Raw genomic sequence first — 24,914 nt, 5'->3', positions numbered from 1 at the left:
CCTTCTCCCTGTTAATTAGATTGTAGGGAAGTCAGTGGTTAGGAAAGAGCATAGTGGAATTTTTAATAGCTACCATTTACTGAGTGTCTTAGTACAAACTACATGGATTACCTCATTTGACGCATGGCAGCTCCTAGAGCTGGAATGATTGACCATCATTTTGCATCTAGAGAGAGGGTCCAAGAGTTGAAGTATGCTCCTTGGACTAAAGTCACACAGTGGGAAAAGCAGGATTCTGGGATTGATTTCTCCAGGCACGAGTTGGTTTCTTAGGCAGGAAAGCAGTCACTCGGTATCCACAGGTGTTCTTCCCCACCCCCATCACCCCAGCTGTCCACCCCTGTTAGCTCACAAGGGCAGGTCCGAGTTCAAGGATGGAATGAGTGGGGATGATCTGGCCAAACCTATCACATCACCCCTGGAACAACAACTGAGTGAGTGCATGTCCTCCGAACAGCGGCTTGCGCATTGCTTTGCCAGCTGTCTGAGTTAGCGTCTGGCTTTTGCCCAGGCACATGTGTGAGTGCGGGGTGGAAAACCAGATGCTGGTTTACTGTCCTGCATTAGTTCAAATCTGGGCCCAAGGCCCCTTTTCTCTCTCTATCCCTGTCCGCTTCCCAGACACAGAAAGAGCCAAGCTCGGGCCCAGACACTGGGCCCGAGGAATATAGGACACGCCCAACACTCTAAGCCAGATGAGGGAGCTCCACTCTAGAATGGTCCGGGGACCTGCATGGGACATCTGGAATTCAAGGACACATTCTCCCTTAATTAATCTCTTTTTTCCTGGGAAGTGCTGGACAATGAGATATGCAGGAAAAAGTGAGATCTGAGTTTTTAAGAGAGGGTTCTGCTGGCTATCAGAGGACAGGGGCCATCATGTTTTCTTGACAGGGTGTGATAGCCATGGATGGAGTGTCAGCATGTTGTGGTTCAGGCCTGCCCTTGCCTCTAATTATTGTGTGACTTTGGGCAAACCCTTATTATCCTTCTCGATTCTGCATCATATGAGGGCATTGAACTAAATGATCCACAAGGTCTCTGCCAGAGCAGATGACCCTGTGAGCCTTTATTTTGTCTTCTCTTTTTCCCTGAGATCAGCCCTTGTCACTGAATTCAGAGAAGAATTGCAAACCCTTCTTATGAGGGAAAAGAACATAGAAAATATCAGATCAGTTGTCGACTTACACTGAATGGGACCAGCCCAGATCTGTGCTGGGTGTGAGGGTCTTCGGTTGCTTGCCTTTTACACTTAAAATCCCAGCTCTTTTCTCATTCAGACCTGGTTAATAGACTGTGTGCAAGAGAGAAATGGAATAACAATGACAGGTCCTTTCCTTAGTAGAACTTTGGTATTATTTCAAATGAGTATTATTTAAAAAAATTTTTTTAAATGTTTTTATTTAATTTTGAGAGAGAGAGAGACAGCTTGAGCAGGGGAGGGTCAGAGAGAGAGAGAAGGAGACACAGAATCTGAAGCAGGCTCCAGGCTCTGAGCTAGCTGTCAGCACAGAGCCCGGGGGCTAGAACCCAGGAACCGTGAGATCATGACCTGAGCCGTAGCCAGATGCTCAACCAACTGAGCCACCCAGGCGCCCCTCAAATGAGTATTATTAACATGAGACCATGATTCCTTTGCTGACACATAGTCTCTCTTTTGGATAAGGCTACCATCAATAAGGGCACAAAGGTGACAGATTGTTGCAAATCTGGACTAGTCAAACGAATAGGCAAACCAACAGAAAACAGCTCCAAGCCTATATATGCTCCACCAAGCTCTTTCCAGTTGCTCTTGCCAGTATTTTAAGGGTGATGGCTGCCATCCAATGGAAATAACCCATCCCCAAGGCTAAATCACGCCATGGACACCCCATGGGGTAGGGGTGGTTTTGGTTTTGTTACCACTGAATCTGTAGCAGTTGGTCTTTGGCTGGCACATATTAAGCCCTCTGTAAATATTTGTTGGGTGAATGGATATATTTAACACTAACTTTGCTAGAATGATTTAAAGTCAGAAGATGATCAGAAGATGATCAGAAATGTGCAGACATTTGTGCTTGTACATCGTCCTTCCTTTCACTGACAGCTTCCTTGAATATTAGCTTCTACGAGAAAAGGCTTGGCTTTCAGAAACCGGCACAAAATCAGAGCCAGGAGAAACATGACAGCCCATTAGCAGAGCAAGCCGAGTCAACCTGGGGACCTGACGGGCAGAGGAAGCCCGGCCTTCGTTTGTTCTTCCCTCTTCTCAGGCCTCCCTTCCTCCTCTTCTTCCAAATCCTGCATCCCGCCCCATTCTCAGCCTGTGTCAGGGCCTCCCTGGGTCCTTCTTGCTTGCAAACAGACCTGTTGTTTCTCTTCCAGCAAATGATTTAAAAGAGACCTTGATGCCTTCCTTCAAATAGACCAAATCCTCACCGTGACTTTTGAGCCAGGATCTAACATTAGTCTTAACTGAGGCCCTTCTGCCTTTCCATAGAAACCACAAGCCAATGGAATTAATAGCAGCAGTTAGATAGGCCAGTCTTCATTTGTACAGAAAACTCCACCTTTTAGAAAGCTTGGCAAAGGAGCAGCCCGTAGGTCTTTTTTGCTTCCTTGTTTAGGGTTAACCTTTTAGATGGAATGTTTCTATGCTTTTGTATGTGTGTTTACGCAAAGATTTTTAGTTCCTCACTCTACTGCATCTGTCTGCTTTCTTTGGACTTGTATTGGGAGCTATTCCTGTGATTAGCATTTATTCTGAAGTTCATTTTTTCTTTGATGGGTGAGGACAGTTAAATTTCAAGCACATTTTACCAAGTTCATCCCTGGCTGTGAACCATACAGTTTATGGTCTCAATAATCCCTGTGTAGTCATAGTCACTAGATCTTTTTAAAGGGAGCATTTACAAGAGAAGAATCAAAATACATTCATGTATTCTGACCTAAAAACTTTAGGTCAGAAAGTACTTGAAATACTTTTTATATTAGAATAGGTGATGTATAACATAATCAAGTATAATAGCATTAAACTTTTGTTTGATTATATACTAAGTATTGACTACTGGCTCTGGACTTAGCAATGCAGTCCTTGTCCCTGGAGCATCAAGTCTAGAACACAGATAGGAGATTAGCTTACTACTACTGCTGCTACTACTACTACTACTACTACCACTATCAATAACAACAACAATAACAAACGTATATTGTATCCTTTGTTAAGTAGTTTTCATTCATTCTTTCATGTAATCATCTAAACTGTGCAGTTATGTAAATGGATTTCCAACTCAGTCTTACCATTCTCTTGAAGAGGAAACTTAGAGAGTTCAGAAAATTTGCCTAAGATCACCCAAGCCTTCAGTGGTGGAACCAAAATTCAAACTGATTCAGCCCACAATCTTAACTCTGCAGGGCACAGTTAACCTTAAATTCTACCTTCTTTTACCATCTCCCACCTCCAGGGTCCTGAGACACTGGTTCAAACTGGAGTTCACTAAATTCAAGTCCAGGGTTAAGTCCTTCTCGGCACCTGTTTCCTGTGAGGTGTGAGCAGGTTGAGGTTTTCTGGGAGGTGCAGAGAACAGCCATTCAGTGCCCTCCTCTGCATGGAAGCCCTCTAGTCTTCCCTTTAGGGGCAGCCTCGCTTCACATGTCCAGAGCAGCTCCGGACTGTCGTACCTGCACGGCCAACCTGCTAGGGAGGGGGCCACCCTCTTAGCGATGAAGGCCATTTGGCGTTGAATTAACAAAAATACCAATAAGGATTTCTTCTTAACATGGATTTGAATGTTTCCTTCTCATTCCATAGCCCCCAGGACACTCCCCAGCTTCTTAATAAATTCAAAGCAATATTCTGCTGAGGTTTTGATTAAATGTCGCTCTGTGAGATTTGTAGAGTCAGAGTTCCCTAAAAGATTATTATAGTCTAAACTACCCTTACTTACAGGTGAAGAAATGGAGCCGCAAGCAGGGCTGAATGCATTAGGGCTTCTTCTACTGTTTGGTTGATGGTAAGGCACAGGGATTTATTTTTTTAACTTTATAAAATGTTTATTTTTGAGAGAGAGAGAGAGAGAAACAGCATGAGCCAGGGAGGGGCAGAGAGAGAGGGAGCCACAGAATCCCAAGCAGGCTCCAGGCTTTGAGCTGTCAGCACAGAGCCTGATGTGGAGCTTAAACTCACGAACTGCAAGATCTTGACCTGAACCGAAGTCAGATGCTTAAACAACTAAGCCACCCAGGCTCCCTGAGGCACAGAGATTTAAAATTAAGTAGGATTCCCCCTAACCCCAGATACAAAAAGCAGCATGAGGGCTGTAGAAAAATGTACCAAGAAACAAACAAAATGAGAACAATACAAATAAACTAGTTAAATTACTCAGAGGCAGCCATTATAAATTCTGAGTCCACCCTTCTAGAATTGTTTCTTCCGACTATAGATACCATTTATTAAAACAGTACTACCTGGTGTTATGCTGTGTTATATCCTGCTTTTCATTCCACATATATTGTGACGTCTTTCCATGTTTCAAATCTCCTTCCATACCATAGTTCAAAAAACCCACATATTATCCCAGTGCTTGGGGATTGGGTTAAATTAATCCATCCCCTTTTGTTTAATATTTTTTGTTTATGTCTAGGATTTTGACCTTAACAACAAAAATGAAATGATGGGTGGCTGTTCTTTTAGCTGTAGTTAAATCAGAAGCTGTTCTAGGATGAGAGGTTGAGTAACTTGCCCAGAGTCACTCCGCTCATGGCTGTCGGAGTATAGGTTCGAATCTCACCATCTTTCATCTTCATCCAATACGCTTGTCGTTGCTCTGATTGCTTTAGCATTTGGGCCGTTTTCCATGGAGCATTCTCCTCTCCCACTCTCTTCTCCTGCTCCAGAGTGAGCTCATTGGCTTTCTCACTGCCACCCTTGCTTGCCTGTGTGACTCGCTGGGGCCGTTGACATTTGTAGAGGTACACAGCGTCCTGAGACCTGAGGCTTCCCAGCTGGAGAGGAAACGTGCCCAGCCCTTTCTCGCCTCCCCTAATGGCTTAACCTATGTGCTTGGAAGCTGGTTTTGATTTTACATTCCCTGTGTGTATGTACAGTTTGCTTTTAAAACTTCTTCCCTCCTGTAATTCTTTCAAGGAGAACTTTATTTGAAATCATATACTCTTTCCCTCAGAGCCAATTTGTGCCCCCAATCTTGATGAGATTACTTTGTTTCTGGATATTGATAAATTCAGCTTGGGGTTTCTGGTTTATCGAAGTAAATTGGTTCAAATTATGGCCCTTACAGAGAGAAAGGGTGTAAACAACTTAGAAGGGTTTAAAGCAGTTGGATTTAATACTCTCCTTCTAGAGACTTCATCCTGGGTTGGCTCCACAAAGAAGGTATGTGTTCTTTAGTTTTGTTTTTATTTTGGTTACATTATTGAGTGCTCTATCTCAGACCCTTTTTGATGTGAGAAATTATGGGGAAAACTTGGCTGTGCTCAGTTGAGGGCAGGAAGAGAAATAAGGACCCATTATTCCAACCCCCTCATTTTGATGATTAAGAAAATATGGGCCAAGAAGGGAAAATAATTTGCCAAAGGTCACATAGCAAAATAGTTAGGGAAAAAGAAAAAAGAAGCATAGAATTTGTTTCCCTTCCTTTAGTTCAGTACATTTCTCACACTTTTTTTTTTTTTTTTTGACATGGGAGAGGTTGAGGGTGTGTTATGGGCTGAATTTTGTCTCCTGAAAGTTTCAGTGTTGAGGTCCTAACCCCCAATACCCAGAATGTGACTGGATTTGGTGATAGGGCCTTTCAAGAGGTGATTAAAGTATGAAGTCATTTGGGTAGGCCCTAGTCCATTATGATTGGCTTTGTAAAAAGAGATGAGGACCCAGTCACTGAGGGAGACCATCTGAAGACACAGGGTGGAGAAGGCCACCTGCAAGTCAAGGAGAGAGCCTCAGAGGAAGCCAATCCTGCCGACACCTTGATCTTGAACTTCTAGTTTCCAGAACTACGAGAAAAATAAAATCCGTTGTTTAAGACACTCAGCCTATGGGACTTTGTTATGGCTGCCCTAGCCAACTGGACGAAGTTAAGGATGTTAATACTGTTAATACTGGGTGAAGTTAAGGATGAAGACATTTAACAAGTCAAATCTTCAAGCTTGGGAAGTTCCCAATGAGCAGAAAAGGGAAACCCAAATAATTAGTGTGAGAAATTATGTCCATATTAGGTGCTGTACTAACTGATTTTTAGTAATGTTGTATATAGCATCTCATTCCATCCTTATGCCTAGATGGTAATAGCTCCACTTTACGGATGAAACTGAGATTCAGAAGGTTAGTTTAATCTAAAGTTACCTAGTGATTAACTAACTAATAGAGCGAGCTCCCAATTTACTTCCTTGTCTGACTTTAAACCCTTAGGTTAGTACATGGTGCTACTTCCCAATAAGGAAGTTGGTCCAAGCTGTTTGGTCATCAGTGTCACCTAGTTGTTTAAAGTTAGGAAGAAGAAAACAGACTCCTGAACCTCAGTGACTTAGAATCCACTTTATGGATTGGACAGGAAATATTTGGCCCCTGATTTGGGGGTAAATATAGAGATCAGGGAAATTTCAAAAGATAGTTAAGCAAGTTGAGTTTCACTAAAGTCTTCCCAAATGGTTCATACCTTCACTTGCAAAATGGACAGTTATACAGAGTGAAGAATTAAGGTTTGGAATGATGGACCCCAGACCCTGAAGAAATCTGACCCATCCAAGAGGAAACATTTTCCCACACTGGGTCACGTTTGCTAAAGCAGGAATCCAGACCCATACATCTGTTAACATGAGTGAATGTGGGAACTGTCTATGCTAGAGTTTTATAATGGCATAGTTTCAAAGTATTTTCAACAGTAAGGCCTGATAAATATGCCATCAACTAAAATTAAAAAAAAAATCAAATTAATTTGACCTGCTGGTAAACCCAAAGAGTAATAGTGAAAATATGGAAAATCATATGGGAAATATGAGGTGCTTTGAATATTGAATGTAAATGGCTCTCTTGCGGCTCCAATCTCCCTGTTTCATGCGGTCTAGCAATGCTTACATGTAGAGGCTAAAGTTACTTGGACTTTGTTAGTAAAAAGACACAATCAAGTTAAGAGATGGATAGGGTTTGTTTTCAGCAGATACTGGCATTAAGGCAAAGTTGTGCAGCGCTGTTGGCCCCGCCTTCAGGTCAGATCTGAACCTAACCAGCTTCTCACTATTTCTCCTCACTTACCACCCTAGCTCAAGGCTCCATTGTCCCCAGCTCAAACGTCTGTTGCACTTAGGGTAAAAGAGACAGTGGCTGTCAAGGTTCCATCTGGCCTGGCTCTGGGACTTCCTCCCTTGGCTCTTCATCCTCCCACTGATCCTCAGTGACTTGCGTGCCATCCTCTGCTCTTGGACCCCCAGGGACCTGACATGTTCATGCTCCCAGGGAATGGGAAGCAGTCTTTCCTAAGAGCAGTGCTTTGCTTGGCTTGCTCCCTGAGCTCACCCAGAGTTCCATTCATCTGACAGCTTAGCCATGCCTTCTTTGAAAACCTAATCAGAAGCAATCCCAGACTCTTGCGAGCCTCCACTCTCCCCTTACCTTTTTTCCGAATTCCACTTACTGCTGTTGAAATTATGAATTTAGTTAGCTTACTGAGTCTTTGATTTTTTTCTACCACTGCAGTACAATGAGAGAGAATTTATTTTTGTTCATGTACTGTGAACAGGAGGCATTTGTAAACATTAAATGACAGAATGAATGGATAAATACATCAGTGAATGAAAAGCTAATGTGCTTTCCTCAGGGCCAGTGGTTTGGGGACAACAGGGGTCAGGGGAACAGAGTTATCAGAAGGCTACTGAGCTATCTGTTCTTTGGTGAGAGAGGCCTCTGAGTCCTTCCCCACTGTACCCTCAAGGCCTGCCTCAGTCTAACCTTGAATGAATGGGCCAGTGAATGAAGGTGACAAGATTTGGGATAACAGGGACAAAAGTGGTAACTCGTGGATGGAGACCTGCTGTCTCTGAGCCAACTGGACAGCACTTGCACAGCTTGTAACATGTTTGCTGTTTTTTAGACACAATTGAAACATGTCACAATGCACATCTTGCTTGGGTATGCATCAAACGTTTGCAACTCTTTACTTCAGTCCTCATAGCACTTTTTTGAAACCTTTCTGAGTAGCAACAGGTCATAAAAGAACGGACTATTTGGGAATTATTTCAAAAGATGATTCTCCTGCTGTTAGAATCCTAGAATTTTAAATAGTGGTTATGAAGCAGAGAAGCATCGTCATGACTTGGCAGGTACTGATGAGGTCTGCAAGCTTTTAGGCATGAGGAATACAGTCGTGTACTTGGGAATAGAAGAGGCAGTCTTAAATACATTCTAGGAGGTGCCTATCGAATGAAGAAGCTTTTTGTTACAGGGTTAACTGCCCGCCAATCTCAATTTTTCAGTTCTGATAATTTTAAATGGATGCTCAATTGTATTTTTTTTCAGGGGTTCATTTCAAAGTACATCTGACCTCTTGAAATCCTTGTCCTCAGAGCACCTGCAGTTTTCTCTGCCAATAGGACTTGGAGAAGTTTGGGGCCCAAGAGTCAAAATATAGCCCCTTCTTTAATAATCACCTACCTGTCAAATAAAAACAGAGCTGTGGGTTTGCAGGTTTCTAGGCAGAGAGAAAACTGACCAAGAGAATCAGTTATTACCACTGTCTGCTAATTGTGTCCAGAAAGAGCCAGAAAAAAGAGTGAACTGGTCCATCCCCTCAGCTCCCCATACTCCTTAGGAAGTATTTGAGTTCTTATAAGAAGATAGTTAAGATATATGGACACAGATGAGGCACCTAGGTGGCTCAGGCAGTTGAGTGTCCAACTCTTGATTTTGACTCAGCTGGTGAGCTCATAGTTCATGAGTTCAAGCCCCTCATCAGGCTCAAGTGCTGTCAGTGTTGGAGCCTGCTTGGGATTCTCTCCCTCCTCTCTCTGCCTCTCTCCTGCACATGCTTTCTCTCTTTCTCTCTCTCTCTCTCTCTCTCTCTCTCTCTCTCTCTCTCTCTCTCTCTCGAAAAGAAAAAAAAAGAAAAAGAACAACAACAAAAAACCTTAAAAGGGCGCTTGGGTGGCTCAGTCAGCTTAGCATCTGATTTCAGCTCAGGTCATGATCTAATGGTTCGTAGGTTCGGGCCCTACGTCAGATTCTCTGCTGTCAGCATAGAGCCCACTTTGGATCCTCTGTCCCTTTCTCTCTTTCTCAGAATAAATAAGTAAACTAAAACAAAAAACAAAAAAAAAACCATAAAAGAAAATATATAGACACACTAAAAGAAATGAAAAGTCAAGTTATTTTTCAGGGTTAGAGGAGAGAGTGAGTAGGCATCCAGGTGAGAAGTGCAGACCTGAGATTTGTGTCCTAGCCTGTAAAGAAACCTGCATTTATTGAACACCTACCATTCACCAGAATTTGGGCTTAATCTTTACTTCTGTCCTTTGGGGTGGATATCCCTTCTCTCATTTCGCAGTGAGGACTGCAACTCCAAAGCCCTTCCCCTTTTGCCGGTCTGTTTGGCACTGATTCACCACTTGGATTCTTTAGCTACAAAGTGAATGATGAGGCCCCTCTTTGCTCTCATGTTCAGACCCAACCTCTGACGTCTGGGTTCCAGGGAAGAACAAAGTGGGGAACGTCTTGGAAACAGTTCCTTCCTCCCGCGATCTCTCTCCAAGGGCCCTTCCTGCAGCAACGTGGTGTGAGCTGGAATATCACAGCTGTGTGTTCTTTTAATGCATCCACCACAGGACCAATTTGGGGAAGTTGCATAAGCCAGTGGTTATGTGCTTCTAACCACAATGCCAGGGCAGCCGCGCCAGGTTTAAAAGTATAAGGTCAGACTTGGAGAAGAATCCTTATGGCCTCCACAAATAGATGGGGAGCAGTGGCCTATCATTTGAAGGTGCCGCTCACACATTCTGAGGCCCAAGCCCGCATCTCTTCTCCGGGAATTGCATTTGGCTGGCTTTCAGCTTCAGTGAAAGAGTTTCTTGTTTCTGAGCATCAATAGGGTGGGAATTCGCTAGGCTTCCCTGTCATTCTAAAGGCCCAATCAAAGCCAGCTGCCAGTCAGAAATTATCAAAGAGGAGCCCGCTTCTATAAGAGGAAGGGAATACCAGTCATTGGGTAGCAGCCCAGAGAGGCCAAGTGCCTTGCTCAGGGTCACAGAGCTAAGACCAGAAAACTGACCCCCATTCCCAGAATCTTTCTACTCTCCTTTGTTCTTTCCGTCGGTATTGCCATTTTCAGTAGGGCATTAGCTCCAGTCCACCCATGAACACCCACCCATGCTCCCAAGTCATAGGCCTCTGTCTCTAGCTATTTGCTTCACGCCTATATGGTTGACCAGCACCTCAAAATTGTTATTTATACTCTCACACCTCAACTTCATTACTCTTTTTTCTGTTCTTTATTTAAAAAAAAATATAATTTAGTGTCAAGTTGGCTAACGTGCAGTGTATACAGTGTACTCTTGGTTTGGGGGGTAAGATTCATCGCTTACATACAACACCTAGTGCTCATCCTCACAAGTGCCCTTCTCAATGCACTTCACCCATTTTCCCCTCTCCCCCCTCCCCTCATCAGACCTCAGCTTGTTCTCTGTGTTTAAGAGTCTCATAGGTTTGCCTCTTTCCCCCTGTGTTCATAACTATCCCCCCCCACCTTCTTCCATGGTCTTCTGTTAAGTTTCTCAAGTTCTACATATGAGTGAAATCTGTTCGCCATTTTTATTCATGAGTCCTTCCTGGCCACCTTGCCTTGACATCTCAGTCAACTTAGACACGTCACTTTCCATTCCCCTTTGGTTGATGAGTGGATTCTAGCTTTCCTCCATAGCATGCCATGCATTTTGTAGTCCATATTCTTGCTGTCACTTGGGCCATAGCAATCACCCTCTTCTTTTTCCTCTTCCTAATTTTCTTTATTAAACCTCTTGTAAAAGAGTTAAAATGGCATATGCTTTGTGCAACTGGTGAAATGATGTAAATAAATACTGGAGAAAGAGAAAAGAAAAAGTTTCTAAGTCTTCCATGCCTCTTCCATCTGCACCCCTTCCCCCTACCACATCCAGTGTTAATAATTTGATGTACATTTTTCCAGACCTTTCTCCTGCTCACACAAGAACATCATAAACCCATTTACATATAGTAGTGGTTTTTTTTTTTTTGCTTTTGCAAGAATCAAATCATATTTGGCACATTGATCTATGACTTATTGTAAAGTCAAGAGACAGATTTAGGTTGTTTAAAAAATAGCCGTATGACAAGCCATTGTGTGGCTGTATTGCAGTGTATTACATCATGTGCCGTGGTTGGATATTCAGGGACTGGGTGGGATATTTTCAGCTTGACTCTCCACTTGCCCAGTCCTTGTTTCCTGCCCGGCTCCGTGCTCCGGCGCTGTCTGGCCTGCATCTACAGGCCCTTTGCCCTTGAGCTCCTACATGGATTCAGTTCCTGCCGTACAACCAGGAGACTGGACGGTGGGTGAACAGCTGAGGTCTGGGTATCTCGGCCTCGTGATTCCTTCCTACTGGGTCACTGAGGAGAGGCTGCGTGCCACTTCTGAAGGTCACAGCCTCTGTCAGACCTTGCTGTCCATACAGCTGCCCTCTTCAGCCGGGTAATTACTGCCCTCCCCCTTTGTCCGCTTCAGGCCTGGAGCAGATGTGGCACCCTGCTGTTGGTAGGTCCTGGGTGCTGCACATCCGTTTAATTTACCAAACCCTGCCCACACTTCTTTGTTAAAGTCTCTAACAATCTAGTTTGAATATTCTGTCTCTTCCCTCGTTTTCTGAATGGAATGGGTTGTGTCATATATTTTTCTGCTGCCACTTGCTGCTCTTCTCGAACTAGCTCTTTTATCTCCAGCATGCTTATTCCGTCAGCTTCGTTTTCTTTTCTCCTCCGAGACTGTATCTCATTTTTTCCCTCAAAATCCTTCTTGAGCTCCAGGCTCCACAGAGTATAGGTCAAACTCTTTAGCCGCCTGTCTCTTGCATCTCCCATTGCAGGATCCTAGGCATCAGGGACCCTGCCCAACACCATGCTTTCCCATTGACTACATTTCTTGCACTGGTGTAACTGGTCCTCCAAGCAACTGGTTATGCGATGTCAGGCCATGAGCCAACCTCCCCATAAGCTTTCATTCTTCATCAGTTCAAGGAGGAGAACAGCAGCACGTAATTCTTAGCATTTCTCTGTTGATTCAGTGAACTCTGCGAAGAGTTTGTAGGGCATGAGAAGGTTTCAGCAAATGCTCGTTATGAATTATTCCCACCCGCCCTCCAACTCTGATCAGAATTATCTTTGGCCGTACCTGTGTGTCCAGACCAGTGATTTTCCCCTAGGCCTACTTCAATAAGTCCTTTGTGGACCCTTTGATTTTTACCAGAAAACGAACTTTTGTCCCTTTCTCTCTCTCTTAATTGGTAGGCTTTGTTTTTAGAGTGCTTTGAGGTTTAAAGAAAAATTGAGCAGAAAGCACAGAGCCCTCTCATAAATTCCCTTCATTCCCCGCCTGCCCCCAACCCCCACTGTAGGTTCCCATTATTAGCCTGTTGCACTAGTGTGGTACATTTGTTACAAGTGATGAACCAGTGCTGATCTGTTATTAATAAAAGTCTATAGTTTTACATTAAGGTTCACTCTTGTGCAGTTCTGTGGTTTGTACAAATACATCATGTCATGTCTCTACAATTAAGGTACCTTATGGCATAGTTTCACTGCCCTGAAAATCCCCAGGGCCCCATCTCTTCACCTGTTCAGCACCCCCACGCCCCTCATTCCCCACCTCCCTAAACCACTGGCAGCCATTGATCATTTTACTGTGATAGTTTTAGCCTTTCTGTACTTCATCTTGCTATTTGTGTTCACACCTTACTCGTCCTACATGCTCCTAACATACAACCTCACAGGCAGTAGGCACACAAGTGTGTGTTTATGGAATGAATTATTTTAATTTTTTTCAATACTAATTTTTTTTTGAGAAAGAGAGAGGGACAGAGACAGAGCATGCGTGGGGGAGGGGCAGAGAAAGGGGGAGACACAGAATCCCAAGGAGGCGTCAGACTCTGAGCTGTCAGCACAGAGCCTGACGTGGAGTTTAAACCGATAAACTGTGAGATCATGACCTGAGCCGAAGTCGGATGCTTCACTACCTGAGCCACCCAGGCGCCCCAGGAATGAATTATTAAGCCCATTTATCCCTAGAATTAAGGCCTGGTTTGAAATTTCACGCACTCCTTTCTGACGAAGTAGGCACTAGGCTTTTGCACAGGCTGTTGAGCCGAAGGGGCCTGAGCTCCTGTGTGAATGAAGCTGGGTCCCAGTGTTCTAGAATGCATATGTGCAGAGCACTTTCACCCATACCCTGTGGATTTGAGTCCTAACAAGTAACAATGCAAAACAAACAAAAACAAAAGCATAATCAAACATAAAACTTCATATAAATCCAGACCAAAGATGGCCACGAATTAATTCTTTAAAGCACTGACTTTTCTTTAGTCTGTATTCTACTTTACAGTCTGGTTCTGAGCTACACATTTTATATGATAATAATAACAGATAATTTGTATATAATAAGTAATACCTACATAATGTTCCTACGGTGATTTGGACTTGCCTTTGTCTAACAAGAGCAGTAAAATGGCAGTGGGAGCACAGTGGTAGTGGTGGCTGTGCCGGCACGATCTGCAAAGCCTACCACTTAGGGAGTATTTTCTAAGGGTATACCCTTCCTGATAGTTAATCCTCACACTAGCGCTATGAGGTAGATGTTATTGTACTTTACACCTGTATAAATATATCTGTACTTTATAGATCCATCAGCAGGCCTGTTTGGAGAACTAAAGGTAAAGAAGCTGAGGATTAATTGAGGTCCACTCCACTAAGGGAGTTGAAGCCCAGACATACATCAAGTCACCCACCTAAACCCAGTACTTAGGAGCAGGGATGCAAATGCAGGTCTGGCTTCCACAGTCCCTTGGTCTTTCCCCAAACTGTGAATGGCTCTGCCCATTGCTGTCAGGGCTGGTTTCCATCCAAGATAGCAATCTTTCCATATTTCCCTCCAAGAGTCCAGCTAAATACATACCTGTTTCTTCTTTTATCCAGATCCTGGCACTTCCTGCTTTCTGATATGATGAAGTCGTACCCGATTCTGTCTCTTTCCCTCATCCCCTCTAACCTTCTGACACAGTCAGTGATCCTTCATGGTCCCTGGTCATCTCCTTCCTCTGCTGTGCTGCCCAGAATCCGAGAGGTCTCTGTGACTCCGCCTTGGGCCCTGCTCTTATTTCTGACAAGCCCATTTTGGCACATGGTGGTGTTTCAAGGGGTGGAATTCCTGCTGCTACATTTGATCATTTTAAGTCGTTCAGTCAGAGGGCATTAAATAACATTGAATCCCGCAGTGAGACATTTTGTCCCCTTTCTGTTTCTAACCTGTTTGAGTAGTTCAAGGAGGATGTCAGTGTATTGCACTTCTAATTGTGCACCTGCCTGGCACTTGGTAGCTTCATTTTAACAAAGGTGGCACATCCGAGCCCGTCCTTCAGAATCCTAAGGCAGCAGAGCATAGCCAAAACGTAGTGATGTTTTTATAGTATTCATTCCTAGGTTCGCTTTCTATTTTTGCTAAGTGGTACTGACTTAGAATTTATAGGAGTAAGACCGTGTTTACTTTCAGAATACATTTATGTGAGGATAATGTTAAGTAAATGACAGCACCGTTTCTATCAGGTTATGTCAAATATCCTGAACATGGTGATGGGTGTCTGAGGTTTGGGCTTCGCAGGTGCAGCTGACCTTCTTGCTTGTGAATGGAATGGCTTTGCTGTTCCTCCTGTCCCCTTTCCCTCTAACCTGTCTCTAACCTGGTTCTCCGCTTGGACTTACACCTGTCTGGAATGCTGCAGGGAGTTAGGATTATGATACCATCCACACTTCACCTTCCTGTCCATTCCCACCCAGGATGGGCTGCACAGCTCCTCTGGCCTTTCGATAATCACGTCTTGAGGATGGTTAACGGCTCTGGGGAGGGAAGAATGCACATGGCTGGCTTTCATGGTCTCCTTCCCAAGACTTGAGTGGCCACCCTGCGCTGGCTAATACTGTTGGTGGCTACTCTTTCTTCTGTGTTCTGCCTTTCCTGGCCTTGGGTTCTGTCCCTCCAGGGCCAAACTGAACATAATAAAGAAAGCGAAAATGGGGCTTTGCATTAGTTATGAATTCCGCTTGCTGGGCTCTGTTTTGAGAGGAATGCCCCAGGTTCATCTCCATCTAGCACACGTGGGCATACGTTCGTTTGGGTGAGGAGAGAAGGAATGTTAGTGAGACTCCGCTGTAGCCCTTCGAGGTTCAGAGTAGCCGACACCCTGAAACTGTGCTCAGCCTCAATCCAGAGTCAGAGTATGTCTCTTTCCTCCTGGACCTTTCTCTTTCTCTCTGTCTCAGTGGCATGTTTGTCATTGAGGGTCCTGGAAACAGATCTATACATTGGTCAGCAAGAGTGGGTTTGGCAGCAGGTTTAAGACCTTGCTGTAAGAGAGCAAGTGGATCCTTACATGCTCATGGAGGCTTAGTTCCGGAGGAAGAATGACCGGGCGGGGCCATGAGAACTTGCCCTCTGTGGGGGAGGGGGGAGTTTAAAAGGAGAAGTCTTGGCTGAGTTTGGCAGCTGGCGGCAGGAGCTGAGGACCGTTGCTGAGGGTTGACTGGAGACTGGCGTCTCTGGCATTCCCTTTATGGCAAGATCTGTTATATTTTGATTAATAAAGTGCTAGTTCAGTTCTTCCTGAGTATTTGTGCGTGGGCAGTTTCGCAGCGCCCAGTTCTAATAAAGATGGTAGCTCACATGTATTAAGCATTTAGAGTCCTGACCAGAGTTCAACCCTTTACATATGGTGTCCCCATCATCCTAACCAGCACCTAAGGGAAAGGTGTCATTGTCCCCCTTGAGGTGACTGAAGCCCAGAGAAGTGAAGTCACTTGTCCAGGCATCTATGTGTCTCATCCAACCCTGCAGAGCCAGGATGGGAACTCTGGTCCCTTGGAGACTCTTCAGTACCTTTCCTGAATATTGTGTTGGGTCAACTGGACTGCCTTAGACAGCCCTTTCTCTCTCTTCTTTAAATGATGCCGCTTTGGGGAAGAAAAACAAGTTCTCATCCAGGTAGTCTATCTATCTTCGTGTATTCTTACGAGTGGGAGTGTTTTTAGGGAGTTAAATCTAATTGCCCAGATGGGAATTTATTTTGAATAACCACCTGCTCCTTCCTGTGAACTTTAGAAGGATCTCGAGTCCCCACTGCGGGTCAGAGTCTGTGCTTTGTGATTTGAATGCAGATAACACAGTATTTGGTTTTGGAAGACATCCTTCATTTTATATCCTCCCTTTCTGTTCCTGGGATTATAGTTTTTATTCTGAGCTGCTGGGATGTCGGCAGAGTACAGAACAGATGCGTCTTAAGCACTGTTCTCAGGCTGACTTTATTCACTGGGAAGAAGTCCATAGAGGCTCTGGTTTCTCCGTGAGGCACATTCTTATTACCTCAGATAGACAGAGGTGGTGGTTTAAGTTCTTTTAACTTGCAGACTAGTCAATAAAAACTAAAATGGGAACCCACACTCCAGTAGGCTTGAGTTCAAGATTCTGTTCTTTAATTCTGTTCTAGTTTGAATCCATCCATCCATTCTTTTTTTTTTTTTAAGTTTATTTATTTTGAAAAAGAGAGAAAGAGTGAGCACACACCGGGGAGGGGCAGAGAGAGAGTAAGAGAGAGTAAGAGAGAGAGAGAGAGAGAGAGAGAGAGAATCCCAAGCAGATTCCATGCTGTCAGTGCAGAGCCCAACGCAGGGCTCGAACTCACGAACCATGAGATCATGACCTGAGCCGAAATCAAGAGTGGATGCTTAACGGGCTGAGCCACCCAGGCTCCCTTGAGTCAGCCATTCTCAATAACACCCCATGTTACAGAGCTTATTTTCTTCTCCTTTTCTCTTTCTTCTTTCCTCCCTTCTTTTCTCCCTCCCTCTCTTCTTTTTCTGTCTTCCGTCCCCTTTTCTGACAAACTCCAAATATTTTGTGGTTGATTTTTTCTAATCATTAGCATACATTAGTGAAGGAGGAAAAAAATGGTCTTTGTCAAACTTGAAGGGCTGATGCTACTCTGGGTTGTATGTGATATTCCTTTATGAGTGTGAACACACTCAGGCTACAAGGAGCAGGTCTGATGCACTACTTTTATAAGTAATGGCTTAGAAGTTTTGGATTCCCAAAGTCACCTGCCGCAGAGATCTGGTCAGCAGTTTTAGCACTGGAATAGTCAGATTCAGTATCTGTCAGAAAGAGCCACTTGTCATAAGGTTTCATGGTAAGTGGCTCCGTGGCCTCAGGTAGAAATCTGCCCAGCGTCCAGAGGTGGGAGACCCGCATTTGCTTCCAACTGGAACTAATCAGCTCTGTCACTTGGAGAAAGTCCCCTGCCTTTTTGTGTATCTCCCCATTTGGAAAATGGGAATGATCCCTTTCCAACATACTTCTTAACTTAAGGCTTTTAAAAATATTTTATTTTATTTTGTTTATTTATTTTTGAGAGAGAGAGAGAGAGACAGAGCGTGAATGGGAGAGGGGCAGAGAGAGAGGGAGACACAGAATCTGAAGCAGGCTCTAGGCTCTGAGCCATCAGCACAGAGCCTGACATGGGGCTTAAATTCATGAACCGTGAGATCATGACCTGAGCCAAAATCGGACGCTTAACTGACTGAGCCACCAAGGTGCCCCTAGACTTTTAAAAATATTTTAAAATGCTATAAATAATATGAATGGAATCAATGTAACTAATATTTAGGGGTGTTTATGTTATGCTGGCTATCTGATACATATACGTACACACACATACTTTTCCCTCCTTATTTATTCCTGGCAGCCATGCTGGAGGTGAGCAAGGTATTACGACCCAGTCTGGGCTAATAAAAACTGCAGTTCTGAGGGGTTAGGTCCTAACTCAAGATCACACACCTCATGAAGTGGCCCACCTGATTCTCCTAGTGATGGGAGAAGCCAGCCAGACCCAGGCTGGCCTACTGTTATGCCTGGCACCCACTGGTCTTCAAGAGCTCACCATCCCTGGCCCTTGGCAGCGGGGCAGGGCCCAATGCAATCGGAATGCTTGGTTATTTTAAGGTTCGCAGTAAGTTTATTTTGGGTTCCATATACCCTCCAGATTATCTAGATTTACTCTAGAAATACCATCATTCTTTGTATGTATCATTATGTGAAAAACATTGGTAGATGTCCAGACTAGACCATTTTACCTCTTATGGTCTCAGCTCATGGATGCCTGACAGACATTGTCAGCCTCTGGGAAGAGAGTGAAGAGTCCCACAGAAACACACTTAGCAGTCCTTTCTAACATCGCCGAAGGGGACTTTTCATCACAGATGTCAGATTTGTTGTCTCGGTGGTTTTCAGCCCTCGTTTGTGTTAGTCTGTAGGGCTGAGTTGTGAACTCATAGATAAGCGTGTTTGGCAACCAGTAGGTTTGGTTTTATATGACCTGGGGGTGGTCAGTAGTGATGGCATTCTTCAGCGCCAAACCCAGAACTCCGTGCCTTTCAGACTTTCCTGTGTGTGATGAGTTTGCCTAAGCTACCCTTTGTAGCAGATCCCACATGCATGGAAAGAGTTAAATTAATGAAGTAGTTTTATGAACCACTTTAATAAAAGGTAGGGAACAAGCTGAGGATCCCCAAGGATGGCATTTGTTTGAGCTCTGTGGATTGAGGTTTGGATATTTCTGCCCTGCATGATGAAAGCAAATAATATTAGTACAAAAGCGGTCCAGAGAGCAAGAGTCTTGTTAGTCCTATCTCTGAAACCTACACAGGTCTGTAATTCATCTCTGTGCTCTATCTATTTAGATTCTGGATTCTTGAGCCAAAGAAGGTTTATTTAATGAGCATTTGAAGAGTTTTCAATGATGCCATCTGAATGATGTTAATTCCCCTTGGACCACCTCTTACTATCCCCCTATCACACCCCTTTGCTGACATTTGATGCTTGTCGAAGGAAGTAATGATCATACCCATCCTTCCGTAGGGTGGATGTTCCTTAGGCAGGAGGATGGTCATACTTCATAGCCGGGCTTGCAGCGGGCAGCTGGCCCCTTTCCAAACAGCAGCTTACTTCCATTCTTTGCTAGGAAGATAACGTTAGAGAAGCACTGATCTAGCTATTAGAGGAAAACCTTATAGTTACCAAGACTATTTTTTTTTAACGTGTATTTATTTTTGATATAGAGAGAGCTGGGGAAGGGCAGAGAGAGTGGGAGAAGAGAATCCCAAGTAGACTCCATGCTGTCAGCACAGAGCCCAATGCAGGGCTTGAACTCACAAACATTAGACTGTGACCTGAGCCAAGGTCAGATGCTTAACTGACTGAGCCACGCAGGCATCCCATTACTATGAAACTTCTGCTGCCTTCCCAGACACACGGAACTGTGCCTGGAGCACACAGAACAGTGGTTTCTGGTACTCATCTCTGACTTGGTGTTGGGCTGGCTGATGCCTATATGAGAGCCATTTCTGGAGTTTATAAAATACAGATTTAGTGGCTTGCAGCGGGGCCTGAAAATACATTTTTCTAAGATGCATCCAAGTTTGGAAAGCGCAGCCCTGGGACCACCTCATATAATTTTGCAATTACTGTAAAAACGATAGTGCAGTTTTCTGGTCACATCACACAGTGACTGACTCAGATGGCTTTTCCCTCATAATGACATGATCAAACCTCCTGTGTCCAACCCTTCACCCATTCATTTTACCAATATTTAACAACTGTCTCGGATGGTCTCCAGGAAGGAAGGTGAAAAGATTTAAAAAAAACACATGGTTCCAAGACGAGAGAGTCTCTGGTCTGGCCAGGAGACAGTTGAACATTCAAACAGCTACGGTACAGAGACAACAGAGCTGTTTGAACTAAATTGCGAGGAGAGCAGGTGGAATCTGCTGGCAGGTCAGGTAATGCGTCCTACAGGAGAAACCCTTTGAGTGGAGGCTTGACCAAGGAGAGCGTGGGCATCAGAAATCACGTGAACATACGAGAAGGCAGAGGGAACTTCTTGGCAGAGGCTTAGTAGCCAGAGAGCCTGCTCCATGACAAGAACGACATGTCCTTGGTTTGCCATGGTGTGAAACACGAGGTCATACATGATAGAAATGAGGGTGGCCGTATTGACTAACCGCCCAATCAAGAGGGGCTTGTGGGGTACGTGTGGTGGGAATTTGCATTTGACCTCCTTAGCACATTTTCCTTGCATATGTGGGTGTTTTTCTAAGTGCCTCATTGATCCGTATCTCTTTCAGATCCCCTCCCCTGACAGTCTGGCATGATGAAATTTCTTACTCTCCTGTAATACCTTGGAAGTGGCACTTTGCTATATCCCATGTGGAGCCTTAGCCTCAATTCTCATTTTCGGGCACTTTTCACACCATTTTTTTAAATGAAGCTAGAAATCAGCATCTTCAGGGGCTTCCTTTCTCATACAACATAGGTCCTTCTTGAAAGCTGGTGCCAGGTTCATCTCTGCCACTTTCCTCCTTGATCCCTGAGCTTCCTATCTTGACACTGATTTTTTTCAGGTTTTCAAAGAAAACCTATTTCTACCACAGGGCTTCTGCACATGCTGTTCGGTCAGCCTACAGTTCTCCATCCTCACTCCATCTAGGTAATCGTCTCCACAAGGGCCTCTTTCGGCCTCTGCTTAAACAAGCCCACTCCCCTATGTCTTGTGACACTTAATAGTTTTATATTGTTTTGTTAACTTTATTTTTCCTTTATTGCCAGACATCCCTTTTAGATTTTATAAAAGCAATGGCATGGTGTGACTCAACAATTGCATCCTCCTTATGTATTTAGTCATTCATATTAGATAATTACTTGCTGGTTGAGTGGATGGATGGATAATGGATTGATGGGTGGATGGATGGAGAGATGGGTGGATAGATGGATGGGTGAATAATGGATTGATGGGTGGGTAGATGGGTGGATGGATGAGTGGATGGCTGGATGGGTAGATGGATGGACGGATGGGTGGATGGATGGATGGAATTGAAATCTGTAAGTTGAATTCTTAAAAACTGCAATGTACCGTTCTTCTTTCAAGCTGTAGTCCCACTTAGCCAGGCTCCTGGGATTTCTCTTCTCCCCCCAGAGTCCACTGAAGCCGCATCTACCCCTCATGCCATAGTCTAAGATCCATTTATTCATTTAAAGAAATCTGTGATTTCAAAAACTGACACTGATTTGTCCCTCTCCTGACATGTATAAGATATATGTTGGCATTTTAAAAATTAGCCTGGAGTGTATTTGCATTGTTTCTAATTTGATCATTTATCCAAACTTCATCTAAGTTACAGTTTTTAAAAAGACTTTAATTACAAGAAAAACAATTTCTTTTCATAATAAAGGCAACAGAACCATTTCAGAAAATGTGAGAGTTTCATGAAGCAAATAAGAGTCCTGCATAACTTCTTCACCCTGGGTTAAATACTATAGAATACCATAGGTATTCTGTCTTTTTTCCATTCACTGCTTTTCCTATACATTCCACAACCTTGGGTGCGTGTGTGTACACGTGTATAAGTATCCTGAACTGTAACATAATATGACCCTGTGTCATTATAAAGACTTTTAAAGGCTGTTTCATTGTATGCATGATCCTAAATTCTGTTGTTGAGAATCATTGTTGAGTACCAACAGAGTGCCAGGCACTGAGGTATACGTTATATACCATTTTAAAATTTACTGCTTAGTGAACCAGAAAAGATAATAAAAGAGTGTCTTCCCCTCATGCAGCCATGTTTCTGAGTCACTATGGCAGATTGCAGAAGCGAGAGGTGAAACTCTAGAGTTTGAATTAGAGGCAAACATGAAAGACTCGATCTCCAACAAGTACACCCAGTTCAAACAGAGTGCATTGAGCGTACAGATGTCTTAAGTAAATATGTTCCTCTTAGACCTCTAGGATAGTGGATTGGGTTGGCAGATGTGACCTTCTCTGAATTCCTAGCTGTGAGTCTGACTTACGTTTTCCTTCTTTTCTAGAGTGACCGTCTTCTTATCAAGGGTGGCAGAATCGTCAACGATGATCAGTCCTTTTATGCTGACATTTACATGGAAGATGGATTAATAAAGTACGTATAGGGAGCCTTTATCTTTTTGTACTTCCTCTCTTCATTAGAGGCTCAGAAAGAACTTTCTTCTTTTTCGCTTAATAGATCTTTGATTCTTTGTGTTTCATTTCTTCTTTTCCTTAAAAATGAGTCTTTAAAAATTATTTTTTAATGTTTATTTATTTTGAGAGAGAGAGAGAGAGAGCAAGCTGGGGAGAGGGAGAGGGAGAGGGAGAGAGAAAGAGAGAGAGAGAGAGTGAGAGAGAGAGAGAGAGAGAGAGAGAGAGAGAGAGAATATCCCAAATAGGCTCCATGCTGTTAGTGCAGAGTCCAGCACAGGGCTCGATCCCATGAACTGTGAGATCATGACCTGAGCTGAAATCTAGAGTTAGACACTTAACTGACTGAACCGCCCCTAAAAATGAGTCTTTATTTTAACCCTTTGTTCTTTATGCACATGATCCCTTAAAATGGGAGCTAGCTTTAGTTTATTTGAATCGATAAATGAAGTGAAAAATCTGAATTCAGTCAACCAAAGATGCTGCAGGTCCCTTTGTACAAATGGCATTGATGGGCGCTCTGTGCATCTTGGAGACATGGACGATGTGCCACTGTCCTTAAGTTCAGTGAAAAAATGTGCACAGGGGCACCTGGGTGGTTCAGTCGGTTAAGTGGCTGACTTCGGCTCAGGTCATGATCTCACAGTTCGTGGGTTTGAGCCCCGTATCAGGCTTTGTGCTGACAGCTCAGAGCCTGGAGCCTGCTTCAGATTCTGTGTCTCCCTTTCTCTCTGCCCCTCCCCTACTTACACTCTGTTTCTCTCTGTCTCAATAATAAATAAAAACATTTTAAAAATGTGCACAAAAATTACAGCTCCCTAACAATATAAGGCCTTGTGTAATTGGCATCAAAGTTCAAGTGAGGATAAGGGATATGGAAGTGCACTGAGAGGAGAAATCCCTTCAGAGGATGGTTTGAGGCTGGAGAGGCATTTAAACGGAGCCTTAGGTCGAGCTTAGGTGGGGGGAGCACGGATAGGACATTAATCTCAGATTAAGATTTTCAAACAGATCTGTTAGGGATGTGTACTTACCTTACGGAATGATTTGTTCTTGGTGCCCGTAAGCAGCGCAGCTGTTACCTTGTAGTGTGGGTTTCCAACATAGTGACTTTTAAAGGAGGGTTTGGGGGCACCTGGGTGACTCAGTTGATTAAGCATCTGACTCCAGCTCAGGTTATGATCTCACGGTTTGTGGGATCAAACCCTGCCATCGGGCTGTCTGCTGTCAGCACAGAGCCCGCTTGGGTCCTCTGTTCCATTTCTCCCTGCCCACTGGTTCTGTCTCTCCCTCAAAATAAACAAATAAACTTCAGAAAAAATAAAATAAAATCAGGGTTGGTCTACACATAGCCTCTCATCACATAAAGCAAGGTATGCCCCCACGCTGAGAAGATACGGCCAAGACTGGTGTGTACAGCCCATCCCTGGTCTTGCTCAGTTTTATTTTGATATTATGTGGCTAGTTTAAGATTCTGGTTGTAGTGGATCTCTTCCTTATCTTTGAAAACTTGGCTTAGGTATAACTTTCTGTAGGTGGTATTCCTTCTCAGTCCAGAAATCTAGGCGCATTTCCCTTCAATGAGCCTCATCACAACTTGTTGTACTTTCATCAGTCACAACAATTCCGGCACCGTTCAGAGCCCTGAAGGGGAAGGACCCTGTCCTGTTCGTCTCCATGTCTGAGCACTTAACCCAGTACTTAGCATGTAGATACTTTGATAAGAACTCCCTTTTATTGAGTACATAGCATGTGGCAGGCGCTGTGTGAGATGGTTCACATGCTTTACTTCATTTAGTCTGTCGGGAATCCCATGAAGTAAGTACTGTTACTCCGTTTTTCTCAGATGAGGAGAAACAGGAACACAGGGAATAAGTAACTTGCTAATGATTAACATATTAATCAAATACGTTGAATGAAGGAGTGAGTGAGTGAATGAATAAATAAATGCATGAATGAAGATATTCTTGTTTAGTTGCCTTACCGATATAAACACTTTTCCATATTAGAAATGGGACAAATGGAAATAGTAGGCAAGCTAACCAATGTGAAATAATAATTTCTTCAAAATATAAGCCACAAGTGATTTCGTATTTTTCCTATTAAAAAAGTTTAAATTTTTTTTTAATTTTATTTATTTTAGAGAGAAAGAAAGAGAGCATGGAGTAGGGGACGGGCACAGAGAGAGAGAGAGAGAGAGAAAGAGAGAGAGAATCTAAAACAGATGCTCCAGTCAGCATGGAGCCCAACATGGGGCTTGATCCCACGACCCTGGGATCTTGACCTGAGCCGGAATCAAGAGTCGGTCGCTCAACCAACCCAGACACTTAGGCACTGCTTACTAAAAAAATGGTTGTATATATAGTTGGCTGTCTTTGGAGATAGCATGTTTCCTCATTTAGAGATTTTCAGATAGAAAAAAAAATGTAGTACCTAATGTTGCTTCCTCCTTTCAGAGTTCATGACGGCCATTACTAATTGATCACAGAACTTTTCACAGTTGAGCCTTAAATACAGGTTCAGAATCCATCTTCACACAGCGAATCATGCATCTACTACTGGAGTTAAATATGTAAATCCCTTTTGCCACCTCTTTTAGAATAGCCTAGAAGGCT

At 43.7% G+C, this 24,914-nt stretch overlaps 1 protein-coding gene across 2 annotated transcripts in view; it reads left to right on the top strand.

The window, feature by feature from the left end:
• Positions 1–24,914, top strand: part of DPYSL3 (dihydropyrimidinase like 3) — a 109,241-nt gene that overhangs the window by 57,848 nt on the left and 26,479 nt on the right. For both annotated transcript variants that reach the window (XM_029941321.1, XM_029941322.1), the window contains one exon: positions 22,173–22,261. In XM_029941321.1, the coding sequence (XP_029797181.1) occupies positions 22,173–22,261 (89 nt within the window). The remainder of the gene's footprint in view (positions 1–22,172; positions 22,262–24,914) is intronic.

Source organism: Suricata suricatta, chromosome 6 (assembly GCF_006229205.1).
Source record: "Suricata suricatta isolate VVHF042 chromosome 6, meerkat_22Aug2017_6uvM2_HiC, whole genome shotgun sequence".
In the NCBI taxonomy this organism is placed as follows: domain Eukaryota; kingdom Metazoa; phylum Chordata; class Mammalia; order Carnivora; family Herpestidae; genus Suricata; species Suricata suricatta.
Note: the sequence above shows the minus strand (reverse complement) of the source record. Positions and strands in the feature narration are given on the sequence as shown.